The following is a 15806-nucleotide window of genomic DNA, read 5'->3' as shown; positions in this document are numbered from 1 at the left end:
AAGGCTGGAACAGCCTGACAGATGTCTCTGTTCTGTACCATCCATGTTCATTTTCCATTATTGAGGCATTTGTTACTCAACTCCCCCCCCCTCCCTTTTTTTGGTCTTCTCACCCTTCTCATTTCTCACTTGAGGTTGACCAAGTTCTTTCCCTCATCTCCCTGGAGTAGCTAATTCCCCATTCTCTTGATGCCCACCCTACCGTCACCCTAGCCCCTCACTTAGTGTTTGCTCTGCTGATAGTAACTGATATTCTTTTTTCTTTCTTCTCTGTAGAGTAGAGTCTTGTTCAACTGAAAACTTGGAGCTTCGGAAGAAGGTAGAAGTTCTGGAGAACACCAATAGGTAAGTGTGGCTAGAATAAGAGCTCATGGAGCTGCCTAGTTGAAGGTGTGGATAGAGCACAGAATCCAGATCAGAAATGAAGAAAACTGCAGGCAATTATTTGAAAGTGTTGTTGTGTCAGGATGTTCAGGATGGCTCTTCTCCACTCCATCCACCTGTTCCTGCTACACACACATGCACAGACTCACATGCCCCACCCCCCACATGCACAGACTTTTTCCTACAAAACACAGTATTGGTGAAGGGGCTGATCCTGACAAGGACTATTATATGGGAATAAGAGAAGAGTCTTGGAGGAGAATGAGGTAAGTCTGATTCTCCTGAAAATGACTCGAAACTTTAGAGGTGGAGAAGGAGCTACTATCCACTTTGTTGTCACTCAATTTTAATAATAAATGGTGTTTATTAATGAAAAAAGAGAAAACTATGTTTATCTTAACTGATTAAAAATTCTAAAGTTACAAACCCATTTTGAAGAATAACAGTGGGACAGAGTGAGTTCATTACTTCCTCTAGCACTTACTGTGCCAGGCACTGTTTTAAGTACTTTACAGATAATAAGTCCTGTAAACTTTTGACAGCCCTATGAGGTTGTACTGTTGTTATCCCCATTATGTAGAGGGGATTAAATGGGATTCAGGGAGGTTAGGGGATTTGCCCAAGGTCACACAGTAAAAGCCAGAGCTGTGATTTGAGCCTGGGCAATTTGGCTCCAGAGCTTCTGTATGAGAGGAGCGAATTGAGATTTAGCCTTAGGCCATATACGTGAGAAAAGAGTTAAGGTATAGGGCTAAGCAAAAGGGTATAAAAAACCTATATAGGTTATGGTATAGGTTGTTGGAGAGTTTCACCTAGAACATGTGTTTTTGTATGAATACTTGGTGCCTACCTATACTTTGAAGATCAAAGTGTTCATTAGTCAGATAATTCTGTCACACTTAGTGTTATAGCTCTAACAAGCAAGCAGAGAAAAATGGCTTGGGGGGTCAAGCAAAATTTTAATCAATTTTATTTTAGCTTAGCATTAATGCCTAATGATTTTGCCAATATTAAGAGACCAGGTTATATCTATTTGTGTATTATTTCATATTATTTCATAATTAAATTTGACTCCCATTTGCTGAATCTTCATGGTTTGTTGCTCAAACAGCAAGCTAATGTACTCATAAGTTAAAACTACCATCAGTAGTAGTTTATATCATGAAACATTTTGTGATCCCACTAAATTTCCTTCTGCATTTCTGGGAACATGTACTCATATAGCAGGTCATGTTCACGTGTGGGACAAACTCAGGCCCTGAGTAGGTGAATGGAGGAAAGACTAAGTCAAAGACAGAACTGAGTTTGTTTCCAGATTTAGTCTTATCTTGGGGCTCTGGCTGTCATACCATCCCTTGCCACATGGTGGCAGCAGAGGTGCAGCACGAGACGGGATGGATGAGAAGGTCATGCACTGTCACCTCCCCTCGGAATGATCACTCCTTCCCCTTGCTAGGCTGACCGCTCTATCATATTTTTAAAATTTATTTAAAAACCCATAAGTGATATATGCCCATTGTAAAAATAAATGAAGAACTATAATTTTTTTAAAAGATGAAAATTGAATCCTATCACCCAAGGTATCTTTCCTTTTGGGGTATTTTAGATATATATATTTCTATCGTACATGCTCTTTTGTTAAAGCCCCTTTACATCTATTATTTCCAAAATACACTGGAAATATCTTCATATCAATAAATATACTTGTGCAGGATCTTTGTTTCTGTAAGATTTTGACAAATAGCTTTAATTTGAGGAATATTGGCATAAGGTACAGCTCTGATTCCGTGAAATAGCAATCCATGTTTTGCCAACTGTTTTTATCTTTTTAAATAATTGTCATAGCTGTTTTATTATGATATTGGCTATAATAAAAGATGATATAGGGAAGCGGACTTGGCCCAGTGGTTAGGGCGTCCGCCTACCACATGAGAGGTCTGCAGTTCAAACCCAGGACCTCCTTGGCCCGTGTGGAGCTGGCCCATGTGCAGTGCTGATGTGCACAAGGAGTGCCATGCCACGCAGGGGTGTCCCCACGCATAGGGAAGCCCCATGTGCAAGGAGTGCGCCCTGTAAGGAGAGCTGCCCAGCACAAAAAAAGTGCAGACTGCCCAGGAATGGTGCCACATACACGGAGAGGTGATGCTACAAGATGACGCAACAAAACGAGACATAGATTCTGGGTGCCGCTGACAAGAATACAAGCGGACACAGAAGAACACACAGCGAATGGACAGAGAGCAGATAACTGGGGGGAGGGGGGAATAAATGAAAAATAAATCTTTAAAAAAAAAGATGATATATGGCAACGTATGGCATATTTGATTTGGGAAAATGGTCAGCATTGCTCATGTTGCTGGAAAATCAATGATGATTTTCCTTCTGTCTTTACTGACTGTATAGAACCATTTCCCAGTCATTCAACCTCCATGAAAAAAAATTCTACCTCCTGATATTGGTATCTGAGTCTTCCCTAGTAGCATTGGTTTTTGTTAATGAAAGTGGCCAGGACTAGTGTTAGTCCACCTATTAAAGGAGGTAAAGTTTGTTGATGCCCTGTATTAGTCAGCCAAAGGGGTGCTGATGCAAAATACCAGAAACTGGTTGGTTTTTATAAAGGGTATCTATCTGGGGTAGTAGCTTACAGATACCAGGCCAAAAGCGTAAGTTACTTTCCTCACCAAAGTCTATTTTCATGTGTTGAAGCAAGATGGCTGCCGACATCTGCGAGGGTTCACGTTTCCTGGGTTCCTCTTTTCCCAGGGCTTGCTTCTTTCTGGGCTCAGGGTTCCTCTCTTCCTAGGGCTTACTTCTGTTTCCTCTGTGAGCTTACTTCCTGGGCTTAGGGCTTGGGGTTTAGGGCTTAGGGCTTCAGCATCAAACTCCAACATCAAAACTCCAACATCAAAAACCCCCAACTGACCTTTGCCATGCCTTTTATCTGTGAGTCCAAGGGGTGGGGACTCAATGCCCTACTGACGTGGCCCAATCAAAGCCCTAATCATATCTAATCACACCCAGGTATAGACCAGATTAAAAACATAATCCCATATCTATTTTTGGAATTCATAACCATATCAAACTGCTACATCCCCTTTCCCCCCATTTCCTACTTCCCCAAGTGCCTGCCTCTGTCCCTTGACTGTCAGGGCCCTCCAGGGTGGTTTCCCACTGGTGATCCTGTGTGAATGTTCCTCCCATGTCTTTTGCCTCTTCAAAAGTTACCTCTGGGTAGATAACCCTTTTATGATGGCAATAGCTGACAATTAAGCTGTGGTCTTCCTAAGGATAATTTTGTCTGAGGACTCCTGGGGACACAATGTCTAAGTCTAGCAGCTTTCTGAAAGTATTTTGACTTAAGAGGTAAATAAGCAAAAGCAGAGCTGCCCTTACTGAAACACGTAAGGGGACCGTGTAGTCTCCAGCAGCTTCCGCTTTCCCATTTCTCATATTATCTTCTAAGGGCCTCCCCTTTTACAGGGGACAACTTAAAAATCACCACACTAACCAAAATGGCTACAATATAAGCATTGGAAATTTCCTGCCCAAAGCCAGCTGCCAGGCGTTTGTGTTTTAGTTGTATGGCAAGGGAAGACTTCTGCAACCTTAACTTCGACCACACTATGTAAGTGATCCAGAGTTTGAACTGAGTACTAGGCTAGGCCTAATGAACTCACACCTCTGTTTGTGTTCCTATTCATGCTTGTTGTATTATATTCTTTTGGCGGTAGCTGAACTAAAGTAGAAATGAATGCTGTAAGTGAATAGGATCTCGGGTCACCAAAGTAGGTTGGAGATCTTGGGTGCTCTTGTTTTGAGTGGCATGGCATGGGCAGGAAGGAGAGTAGGTGCTTTACCATTGGCCAAATTTAGGAAAGATTATATTTCTTTACTCTTTTCCAGTTCTGTGAAAACCCATGCTAGAGTTTTCCATCTGTCCATATGAAAATTAGTGTTCAGGTTATGAGGCAATCCTGAGTGTCTTTGTACTGGACTCAGAAGCAGCCACCTAACCATATTACTGGTTTCTGGGAGAAAAGACCCTTTTATCTGCGCTCAGAAAAACTGAAAGAGGGTGACAACGGGAGAGGAGACGAAGAGCCCTCTTAGCCCTTCTTCAGCTTTACCCCAGGAGCCTTCCAGAGCAGAGCTGTGACAGTGAGAAAGCACCTTCACACTCCTTTGCTAAGGTGATCCACTAATTGCAAGCCATCAAGAAATGTGTAAGATGGGAGTGAGACAGTTTCCCAGGGGGCCTTTTTCCTCTGCTCAATCAGGAAATTCATTTTCACTTACTGAATACAAGCCCATGTATTTGTGGCAGTTGGAGAATTCTCCTGGCTTGCTTATGCTCATCAACCATCCCTCCATATTGCGAGCTTTCTAGATAGCCCCACCCTTTTCTCATTCCAAAGAAATTGATCCTTGTTTTTCTTCTCCTTTCCCCTGCCTTGTGTCCTTTTCTTCTGCACAAGTGATGCACGTATACTAGCCAGTCCATTGGTTTTAAGTGTTTGTGTCTCAGTTTTCTTATTTCTCTTTAGGGCTCTGTGTCATAATTCTTCTACTTGATTTGTAGAATCAAAAGAGCGAAGATTTCAAAAGTACTTTCCTGATCTTCTTACTTACCCCCTAATTAGTTCATTTTACAGAAGAGGAAACTGAGGCCCAGTGAAGTTAAGGTAATCCAAATAAGTAGCAGGAGAATAAAGACCAATCACTTTGATTTTATTATTTTTTTTAACTTCACCTTGATTTTTCCTGCTGCTGTGCCTCTCTGTCCTTCAAGGACAACTCTGTCCCCAGCACAGGGCTGACTTTAAACCCAGACATGAGGGGGCCCTTGCTTTGGAACCAGTGTTTTAGGTGGCCCCGCTTTGGCTTTCCTCTAGCCACATCCCTCTCCTAGGACAAGTAGTCAGCTGTGCCAAGGAGTCATCCTCCCCTTCCTAAGTCATATGCTGGTATCTGGGACCCTGAAACTTCCAGCCCAAAGGGCCTTCACTCACATCCAGGGCCTGTGTGGACCTCTACCCCAGGTCTGTTCTCCAAGGGTAGACCAACCCACCAATAAGCACATCTAAGCCCAGGGAATGGCCCAAGACAGGGCTTCTTGAAGGCTGTGTATGTAGTTTGAATCTATACGCAAGTGTGTACATGAGCTCCTTCACTGTGTATGTCAGTTCTGGGATTCAATTTTATCCTTTTTACAGAAGATACAAGTTTACTGGGTCACAGATGAAGGATTTTTATGCTCACAGCACAGCAAGCAGCATGAGCATCAGCATATTTACATCTGTTCTTGCTCCCAAGTCCCATGAATGCTGTGCCTGTGGGAGGTTTGTGTGACAGCTCAAGGAATCCAGAGCTTGGGGAAGCCACTGCTTTTATAGAAAGCAATAAGCAATCTGCATTTTGTCCATAGGGGGTGGCATTGCCTCATGTCTCGAGGCTGCCAACTTCATAAACAACCCCAAGACATGGCCCATGTGAAACAGCAGTCAGGGCCTTTCTGTCCTGGCATTCCCAGCAACACGTATAGGAAAACAGGAGACTCACAGGTCTGTCTCTCAAGCTGGAGTGCGGTAGAGCCAGGGATTGGAAGAATAGGGGGTTGGCTGTGGCCTGGGGTAGTTTTGTCCTCACCACCACATTTTGTCAAGGAACCCTGGAGAGTCCAAGAGTCCTAAATTCAGACCCAGCCTTGGAGGATGTTAGAGGGACTAGGTGCTGGCAGTGCCTTGTGTGCAGAGTTTGGAGTGGGTGGGATGAAACCTTAAGGTGTGTGATATGTGGGCCTCATTTGTGCTCTTTCCCAGCCCTCACAGAGGTAGGAGACATGCCTGTCCCAACCTGTAGCTCTGTTATCAGAAATAAGAATTGTTTAATAATCCTTTTTAACCTTTCTCTTAATCTATATTCCTACTTAGAATAGTCCTCCTACCTGTCTCACTCCATTTTTCTTGTTCTTTAAAATCTGTGAAAGTTTTTGGCCAGAGGCCTTTCCAGCTGTCTCTCCTGGGTTCTGGGTGTTTTCTGGCTTTCCTTAGTCTTTTGTTTAGCCCACACAGCTGTGTCCATTTGTGCTTGTTTTGTATATTTGGTCTCTGCATGTTTTTATGGTCTCCTATGTTTGAGTTCTTTTCTTCTAGACCAACCATAACTGGCCCATCCCACTCCCACCTGTACACACAGAAACCATTTGAGTACTGATGAATGACCGGCGTTTCCCCTCTGTAGACTTTTACCCTGGCTTAATTCATTTTACATTTCTTACCTTTATCAAGGGAAAATATTTCAAACGCAAAGGATTGTTGGGTACTAGATTAAGTTCCCCAGAGAAACTAGGAACTATTTTAGTATAATTTGGTGGTTAAGTTAGAAGTCCCACAGCCCAGGAAGACTTATTAGAAATCTCCTTTTTGTGTGTTCCTGGGTCAGGGGGTACTATAATATTTCAGAAATGCTCTCTGATCCCTGCCAAAATAAATAAACCTCATATAATGCAGCAGTTATGCAGAAAGAAAAAGGAGGCAATTTGTACTTTTTTTTTTTCAATTAGGCCAGAGTCCCAAGAACATACTTTAAAAGCTTAAGGATCGTGAGCAAATGTGTATTTATTCTATAAGTAGGCTTTTAGCTGATGTGGTTGTCTTTTGTAAATGTCACACTGGAGTATTTAAAAATCTTTGAGACAGTTTGTGATTCTCCCTCAATATCCTCATGGAATGAGTAGAACTTCTAATTAAGAATACTATATCCCATCACTTCTCCATCCTCCACCCCAGGGCTTTGAGGTAGATTGTTTTTATACTCTTTCTGCTTCTGGGCACTCTAACTCCTACACCTGCAGAACTTCTTAGACACTAACTCTAGATGACTGCACTGGGGGTGGGATGAGAGGGATTCAGGTGGGATTCTGCCTTAGGACATGGACACTTACCTCTTCTATCATGAGGCCACCTGTTATTCATGATATTTTGCAGGTGTGCAGTAGATAAGTGGCATTCCATCCTTTTTATTATAATCATTTTACATTTTATGTCATGGCCTAGAACACACTGCACAGACAGACATAGACATAGAGACATAGATGTAGACGTAGATGTAGACATAATATTCATCATATACATAACAACTATGGGTATTTCACAAATTAGTACTTAATTTACTATGTGTGATACTCTCTGATATTGTGCATTTTATTTGATTCTATTTCATTCAAAATGTGTTAGTCATAACCCAACTGATTTCACAACATGCTAGTGATTCATGACTTAGAATTTGGCCATTTCTGTTCTAGATATTCTTTAGGGTGTGAAATAAAGTTCCTGCACTTCTAATGGAACCTGATTTACCCAGAGAGTGGTTTATATGCACACATATGTTTACACACACACTTTAGCCCAGCTGTTTCCATTTCTGAACAAGGTGTGTTGCAGAATTTGATGCAAAGTATATCTCCAGAGAGTACCTGGTTTGACACTCGCAGCACAGCAGGTAATTGGGAGCCACCCATTTATTGCTTTTCTTGGGTCCTGGTTTCTAACTCCAGTGGGAAATTAGGAACCTGAATGTTCAGAGTATATCATGTGATGCCATACAATTACACTCCCCTGCCCCTGTCAATCTCTCTCTCATAAATAAAGGAAACAGAAGAAAAGAAAATTAAACCAAGTAAAAACATATGAGTCTGTTGATGCATTTCCCAGTTATTGTACAATTGTGCCTCACACTCTTGCTACTTTTGAATGTTTTACCCAATTTCTTTTGATACGTCTCTCAAGATGCAGGATGACACTTTATTTTGAGCAAGGCTGGCAGCTGCCTTCGACTGCTCTTTTGCAAGGAACTGTATGAGGATAGCCACTTAAATTTATTTTTACATCTCACTACAGGACAAAATCCACATTTTTGATAGATGGGTGGGCACCCCTATTTAACAAGTTGTGAAAAAATCTGCTGGCCCAGATAAACGTATGCCAGGAGTACTTCTTTCTCTAAAATAAGACCTTGTTCCCGGAAGCCCAATAATTCATTAAGCCATAATTAGCCTCGATCACTGATGATTTAAAATAAGGAGAAGCTTATACAGGGCTTTGAGCTCACCATCAGGTCTGTCCTACAGTTGACTTTTTTAGCCTTAGTTTAAAAATAATTCTTCCATTTTATCTGATGGCCGAAGGCAGTCTTTTCTCTACCCAGGCCTTCATGCAAGCAGGGCAACAGCTATCCTCCTAGATCCCAGTGCTGCAGGCAGGTCTGCATCTGTTCCAGTGGTATCAGAGAAAGTACCAGATGATCTCATGCCAGCATATAAGTTATGAGATCATAGGCTTTCCTGTAAAGAGTACTGGCTTCACCCATCATCACACCAGCGAGAATAGAGAGCAGGAACTATTAAAAAATACATTTGCTTCAACAAACTTAAGAGTGTCCCAGGAGAGGAGATTGTCTCATATTTATTCTGTTAGCTTATGATGTGGAAGGAATTTACTTTTATTAACTGCCTAATACGGATTAAGCTGTATGCTAGGTTTTCTATAAATGTGTTATTTTATTTAATTTTCAGAACAACCCTAGGAAATAAAGGTTAATCCCATTTTATAGGTGAGGAAATTGAAACTCAGAACTTAAATAACTTGATTAAAGAGACTTTGATCTAAACTCAGATTTCTCTGCCTTTGGAGCCTATCCTATTCCAGTAGAAATTAGCACTGGTGAGTGGCAAGTCTTATATTTTCCATTAAAAAAAATAAAGCCCAGGTTTGAGTTCCTGACATCTGAAGCAGGGGAAGGAGCACCTTTGATTCTTTTATCTGCCCTCTGCATTTTATCTTTGAAATATGCAGAGATGTAACATGGAATGTTTATTTGTCTTTATTGATACTCTTTGGATCATTATCCCTGAACTTTTGTTAGTGTGCATCTCTTTGCCATTGGACTGTTTATATGGGTGCCTGGGTTTTCGGTATGACTCTTCCATCTGCAACTTTCATAGATAACAGTGGCAAGATATCTTGGTTGAGCTGTTGTCAAGATGATGTTAATGTCACTGGATTTAAGAAAAACCTACTCAACTAAGAAGTATTTTGGTTATTGATTTTATTCGGTTATTGATGAAAGTACCATGCTGTAACATGTTGGAAAGCTCATGAGCTATGCAGTTAGAAAAGGATTTGGTTTACATCTTATGTCTCCTACTTAGTGGTTGAGACAACCAGTATATGAAGTGCCTAGAACTCACTCAGTGGGCACTCAATCACTGTTCATTTTTCCTTCTTTCTCCTTATGATAAAACTGAGGGTTTCTGTTGTAGGTATGGGTATGAATGTCCCAAACTTTACTGGATCATGTAAGTCTATTTATATTTTAGGAATCGGTGAACTCATTTACTTCTGTGAGACTTGCCTGATCTTACTCTGGTGCAGTGACTCATTGCTCTTATTGTTGGGTCCTATTTACCTCCACCAACCTGAGGAAGAGAAGCGGGAGCAAGCAGCACCTTATAAATCACTGTCACCTTCCGTCAGCATTTCAAATGAAAACAAAAAACAAAAAAACCCAACTCTTTTAAACTACATGTTTGTTCATCTTAAAAGAGTTAGATTATAAACTGTTAGAAATCAGGGACTGTTAAACAACCATTTTCATTTGCATTGGATTTAGACTGTAATCATCTTTGCATTTGGAAAGGATGTGCTGCTGAATGCCAAGTAAAGTGCCATAGAGCCAGTAGACATGAAGCCCCCTGCTTTCTCCAGCCAGACTTACATAGTCTTTCTTCCAAATTTGTAGCACTTTACACCTGTAGCTGGGGTCCCACTTTGAGCCTAAGACATGACACACCATGAAGGTTTAGCATGGTATCTGGCCTTGTTGAGATCTGTTTTCAGGTGGAAAACTCTTCATCCTAAGGGATAACAACCAGAAATTGGAAATGGAGAATGATTCAAACATTGTTTTCACAGGGGCTCATGCTTTAAGGACCTGGGCAAGGAGCACCGGGTCGGCAGGGAGGGAGTGTGTGATGTTTTTGGTTAAATAGAAATGTTAGTAAAAACTGGATATGGTAGTTTCACTTTTAAAAAAAACACCCTTAGTCTTGGGAGCAGAAGTGACATGGTCTTGGCACCTAGGTGGGAAGTCCTGTCTAGCTCTGAACCTGGATGGAGGCATGTTTCCCGCTTGTGCACAGAGCACTTCAAGGACACAGCACAAAGGCGGTGCAGCAGGAGTGCCCAGTGGAAAGTTAAGGTGCCCAGCGGTCACTTGTAGTATTAAGAGTGGCTCTTCAGCAGGCACCGGAAGGAGCAGGGAGGCCCCTTTCTATAGCCAAGCAGGCACAAAGGCCTTAAATGGTACCAGGGAAGGTGGCCAGAATACGAGAGAAAAGGGCCTGTGTCACATGGCCATACACAGGTCCTGTCTGTGAGCTCATCTGTCTGCCTATTCATGTCTTCCAGAACTACTCAGTGAGGGGATTGGAGCTGGCATTAGCAGATGGTAGGCAATAAAATACATGCTATGGCCAGCAAACTCTCAGCGTGGTGAGAATGAAGGGGTCACTCAGGAAGTGGGAGTGCAGTAGCTCATTTAGTTGTCTGTTTTGAAAAGGCAGCTGTGCTAGTGAGTAGGAGGGGCTGTTCTTGGGAAGTCCTCGGAGAAGAAAGGAAAAAACTGAGGAGGAAAGGTGCCACATCATATAGTCACACTGTTGCTCACTTTCTTTTTAAATGGGTTAAGGAATTCACACTATTAGTACTTCTCAGCCTTGAGTAATGTACAGAACACATTTAAAGTGTCTTGAACATAGATAAACATAACTCAGGCCTAAACTGTGTGTTGTTATACCTCTGTATAAATATAAAACAAAAAATGCAGCTAAGTACCGAAAAAACCCTTCAAATTAATAGAATTTAAATTATATCAATTAACAGGATGACTGATTTTGTTTTGCTTAAATTAAATCACCAAACGAGGCAAATATTGTGTAGATGGGACCACACTGCATTATTTGAGCTCAGAAAACCTCCACTACGTGTGCTGTGGGCTCCTCCAGTTCTCCCCACTTTTATCCATTTAAACTGCTGAAAACAATATTATTCTTATGCTCAACCTGCCCTTAATTTGTTTAAACCTGGGAGGATTTGTGTCATTGGCACTTGCCAAAGGATATGTTGCAAGTCTTGGATAGAGCTGCTTGTCTTTCCAGCCCAGGGGAGAGGCAGTTATCCGAAAGCTCAGGATTCTTCTGCAAACAAGTGATTTGCTGATATTTCCCCCTGAACTTTCTTGGCTTTCTAACGTCACATCACAGCATGGATTTTTTTCGAATACCTGAGACTCAAGAAAAAGCATCTGCTCATAAAATCTTTCCATTTTTGCCATGCGCACTGGGCTGGGGATAAGGGATAAGGGGGAAAAGGAGCTTGAACTCTTTATGCTGCTCACGCAAAATTCATCCCAGGTGCTCTAATTTAGGAGGGTGTGTTATAAGACCCTTTTCTATCACTCTCTGTGTTCAGAATCTGCAAAGAATTTCACCAACTGCTCTTTCCATGTCCTGATGCCGCACAGAGCAGGGTATAAACACTATTCTCCTCCCCAAACATTTTCCTCTTCAGAATTTGCACCATTGTCCTATTTTAGGGATACAACAACCTTTTCTTGCTCCTGCTTTCTGTCTTTTCCTAGAGAAAGACTACAGTCTGCTTCAGAGGATGACTTCTAACATCCCCGACTCTCAGCAGGCATCTTCGCTCTTTTATATTTTGGCTTTGTTTATGATTGTTGAGGTGCTGTGAGCCTTCAAGAACCATAGGCTGGAGGTACAGATGACTGTTTGCTTCCCTGCCCTAAATAAGGCCATTCTTGTTTTTCCGTTCTTTATCTTTCTCTCTTCATACCTGTTATCAGAATGCCCGCTGCTTCGTGGCCTCTGTTGCCATTTCTAATCACAGCCACCACTGGCCACTTCTCTGCCAGTCACTTTCTTCTCTGCTTTTCTCCTTTCCTCTTCTCTTTGTTTTTCTCCTTCTATTTTCTTTAGTGTTTCCATCTCTTGGGTAAAAGTATTCTTTTACCACCATTCCCAACTAATCAGAGTACGCCTTTTCCTTTTTTCCTCAATGGATGATCAACAAATCACAGGATGTCAGAATAATTTTGGGGTGTTCATCTTTTATTCAGAATAGCACAAGAACAGAACAAGCTGCAAAAGTGGGGAAATTTTGGGTCCCAGTGAGTTCTGTGTCTGTGGTGCTAGAAGGTATTGGCACCCATATCTTCTTCCACAGGAAAATTTCACTTGGTGCTCTTTGTTCAGTTTCAGTAGCAGCAGCAGTTTTCTCACAGCGTAGTTGGGAAGAGGAGAGATCTGCAAAACACGTTGTCTTATTTATCAGGCTCCCTTTATGGTTTTTATTTGTTGCCTTTTCAGAACTCTCCTTCAGCAACTACAGAAGCTTCAGACTTTGGTTATGGGCAAGGTTTCTCGTACCTGCAAATTAGCCGGCACGCAGACTGGCACCTGCCTCATGGTGAGTTCCCCAAAGGGCAGCACAATCACTGCCACCTGGCACAGTCTTTCCCCAACTTGCCAAGTCTCAGTGCTCTGGGGTTGGAGAAACTATGCAGCTCACTCTAAAGCTGTTTCTTTGCTGTGAATTCATAATTGCCTAGGGGTGCACAGAGAGAAGGTGAGTCACCCAAAGTCTTTCAGGTGTTGCAAGTCTAACACTTTGCCCTGTGGAGTCTGTAATTCACAGCTTCTCGTGTTCTCCTCCCTCTCCAGGTCGTTGTGTTATGCTTTGCCGTTGCATTTGGCAGCTTTTTTCAGGGCTATGGGCCCTATCCCTCTGCCACGAAGATGGCTCTGCCCAATCAGCATTCTATGCCAGAGCCGTACACATCCTCTGTTGGTAAGAAAACACTCAGCAATTTGGAAAGGCTCTTGTTTTGTTCCTCTAGAACCAGGTTTTTCAACTTTCTGAAAGGAATCTTATATGAAAGTACAAATTTTTTTTTTTTTAAAGGTGGAAGTGGAGCTTCTCCTTTTGAAGGAGGGAAGAGGGAAGGGAGGGTTCTGGCTGCTGGGATTCCCCTTATACTCCTCACCCATTGGGAAGAGGCACCCCTGAGAATGCTCTGGAGCCCTGCAGAGCACAGTTTGTACCCTATTGCTCTAGACTATGTTCCTTGATAATTCTGACATCTCTGGCTTGAGCTCTGATAAACAGAAGGGATGTGGATTTTTGAGGAGGTCAGGGGAGCATTAAGCTTTCCATGATGTTTTAAGAGAACTGCACTTCTGCCTCCACTCAGGGGAATTGTCTGTTACCAGAATAAGAGTTTCTAAAGTCAAATTAAAGAGTCAGCTTGTCTTATAAAAGATTATGCCCAAGATTTAGGGAATTTGGAGATTCAGGTGATAGGAAGTATTCTAACCTGGATCCTTTATATCTTTTAAATATATATGGAATAAAAGATTGGTGAGAAGGGATCAAACACTAATAAGAACAAGTGTTGAATTAAGAGATAAGTGTTGAATTAAGAGGGATGATTTTGCTGTTCTAGAGGTCTCTGATCTCCAGGCAGGTATATCCCTGCCAGGTAGATGACAGGTAGGTAGTGCTAGCATTTCAACAAAATAATTTCTGTGGCCCCTTGGGGAAAAATGCATAATTTCCTTTTTTCCCCAAGGAAATATATCTGCATTTAAATGGAAGCCAATCAGAGCATAGTTTCTATGTTGTGGGAAACTGCTAGAGAGCCATCTAGCCATGCTACTATTCTGCACAATGAAAGAGACTATCTCCTTTGATTTATGGCTTGGGCTTTTTGTCTTCTCTCTAGATTGTGAAATGAAAATGCATATTTTCTGCCCTGTACCTTATGTCCCTGTGAGACCTATGAATTGGGCATGCTTCTTATTTTAGCTGGATCTGAACAGCTCCAAGTATTTGGTTCCCATTTTCCATGAGTTGCTTCCCTTAGATGGTTATGGGTGGGTAAGGAGGGGAGTTTTATTTTCAAAGTACTGTGTTTATTTGCTTTTCTATTGTTCTTCCAGCACTATATAATCAGTATAATTTGTAAATGCACAGAACCCTGAAGTCTTTATAGAAAACCAACTCCAATTGGCACCCTCAGTCCTGGGTAACAAAAATACATCAATTGTCATCTGCTACTAGCCTTTGGGCACCTGGGGTGAAAGGATGCAGCATACCCTTTGTGTTCTTTGACTCATTCCTTTTTACTTTGCTCTGTCCTCAGTGAGATCCAGGAACCTGCTGATCTATGAGGAGCACTCTCCCCTGGAGGAGACTTCCAGCCCAGCCTCGGGTGGGGAGCTTGGTGGCTGGGACAGAGGCTCGTCCCTGCTCAGGGCATCAGGGCTGGAGTCCAGGCCAGATGTGGATCTTCCCCATTTCATTATATCAAATGAGACAAGCTTGGAGAAGTCAGTGCTATTGGAGCTGCAGCAGCACCTGTGAGTCAAATAGACAGTGATTCAGCTCTCCTACTGCACTGAAGATGGGTTATGAGTCATCAACCTGGAATATGGGGGCTGGACTCTCCCTGAGGCCTAATCCAATCCCTCTGCTGATTCAGTACCTATTTCTAGGGTCAGGGACTAAGGACAGTCTGCTGTTTGTCAATAGGTGCCCTGAGCACTTATTCCTGATAGGGAAAAGACTTAGAGTAAGTTCTTCCATGCCTGCTGCATCAGTGGGGAACTGACAATGTTGGCACCAAAGAGCAGGAGGGGGCTTTAATCCCTTCACTGCTCTCTGAGCTGCACAAGTGAACATACAGCCCAAGAAACAGCAGTGTGCTTGCTATGCAAATGCAGTTTCACGACATTCTCTAGCTTCCTTCCAGCTAAAGAGTAAATACATGTTAGGCTACATATCAATAGATATATAGTTTTATAATTTTGTATATAAATATATCTTTCTCACAAATGATGCTATTCCAAAGTAAGCAGGAAAGATTCCATTTCAATTCCTTAGCTTTCTTCCCTGCTGGAGAAAGGTCATAATTATATATATTTTTATATATTTACATTATATATGAATATTTAACATTTACATAGAACTTACTGCTTTAAGCACTACAAATGTATCATTTACATCCCAGTAGATAAGGTATTATTATTAATTCCATTATTGAGACATTCTGGAGCTGCCAGTAGAAGCTATACGAGACTCACCTGCTTGATCCACTTGACTTATGACATAAGTCTTCTGTACTCTTAGCCTGGCTATTCAAGGCCCAATTCAAATCCCAAGTGTTCTCTGCTGCCTGTCAGATACCAAAGCCCGCACAGTCCTCTTTTGAATGCTTAGAGAACTTCAGGCTGTTAACACGATCTAATAACATGCTTATTTTCTTTTAGATATTTATCATTATTTCAA

The 15806-nt window shown here is 42.0% G+C and overlaps 1 protein-coding gene across 3 annotated transcripts in view; it reads left to right on the top strand.

The window, feature by feature from the left end:
• Positions 1-15806, top strand: part of CREB3L2 (cAMP responsive element binding protein 3 like 2) — a 106077-nt gene that overhangs the window by 85226 nt on the left and 5045 nt on the right. For all 3 annotated transcript variants that reach the window (XM_004461655.5, XM_004461656.5, XM_071215294.1), the window contains exons 8-11: positions 277-345; positions 12827-12926; positions 13181-13307; positions 14662-14878. In XM_004461655.5, the coding sequence (XP_004461712.2) occupies positions 277-345; positions 12827-12926; positions 13181-13307; positions 14662-14878 (513 nt within the window). The remainder of the gene's footprint in view (positions 1-276; positions 346-12826; positions 12927-13180; positions 13308-14661; positions 14879-15806) is intronic.

Source organism: Dasypus novemcinctus, chromosome 5 (assembly GCF_030445035.2).
Source record: "Dasypus novemcinctus isolate mDasNov1 chromosome 5, mDasNov1.1.hap2, whole genome shotgun sequence".
NCBI classification, from domain to species: Eukaryota; Metazoa; Chordata; class Mammalia; order Cingulata; family Dasypodidae; genus Dasypus; species Dasypus novemcinctus.
The sequence above is the reverse complement of the archived record's forward strand: the minus strand, read 5'-3'. Positions and strand labels throughout refer to the sequence as shown.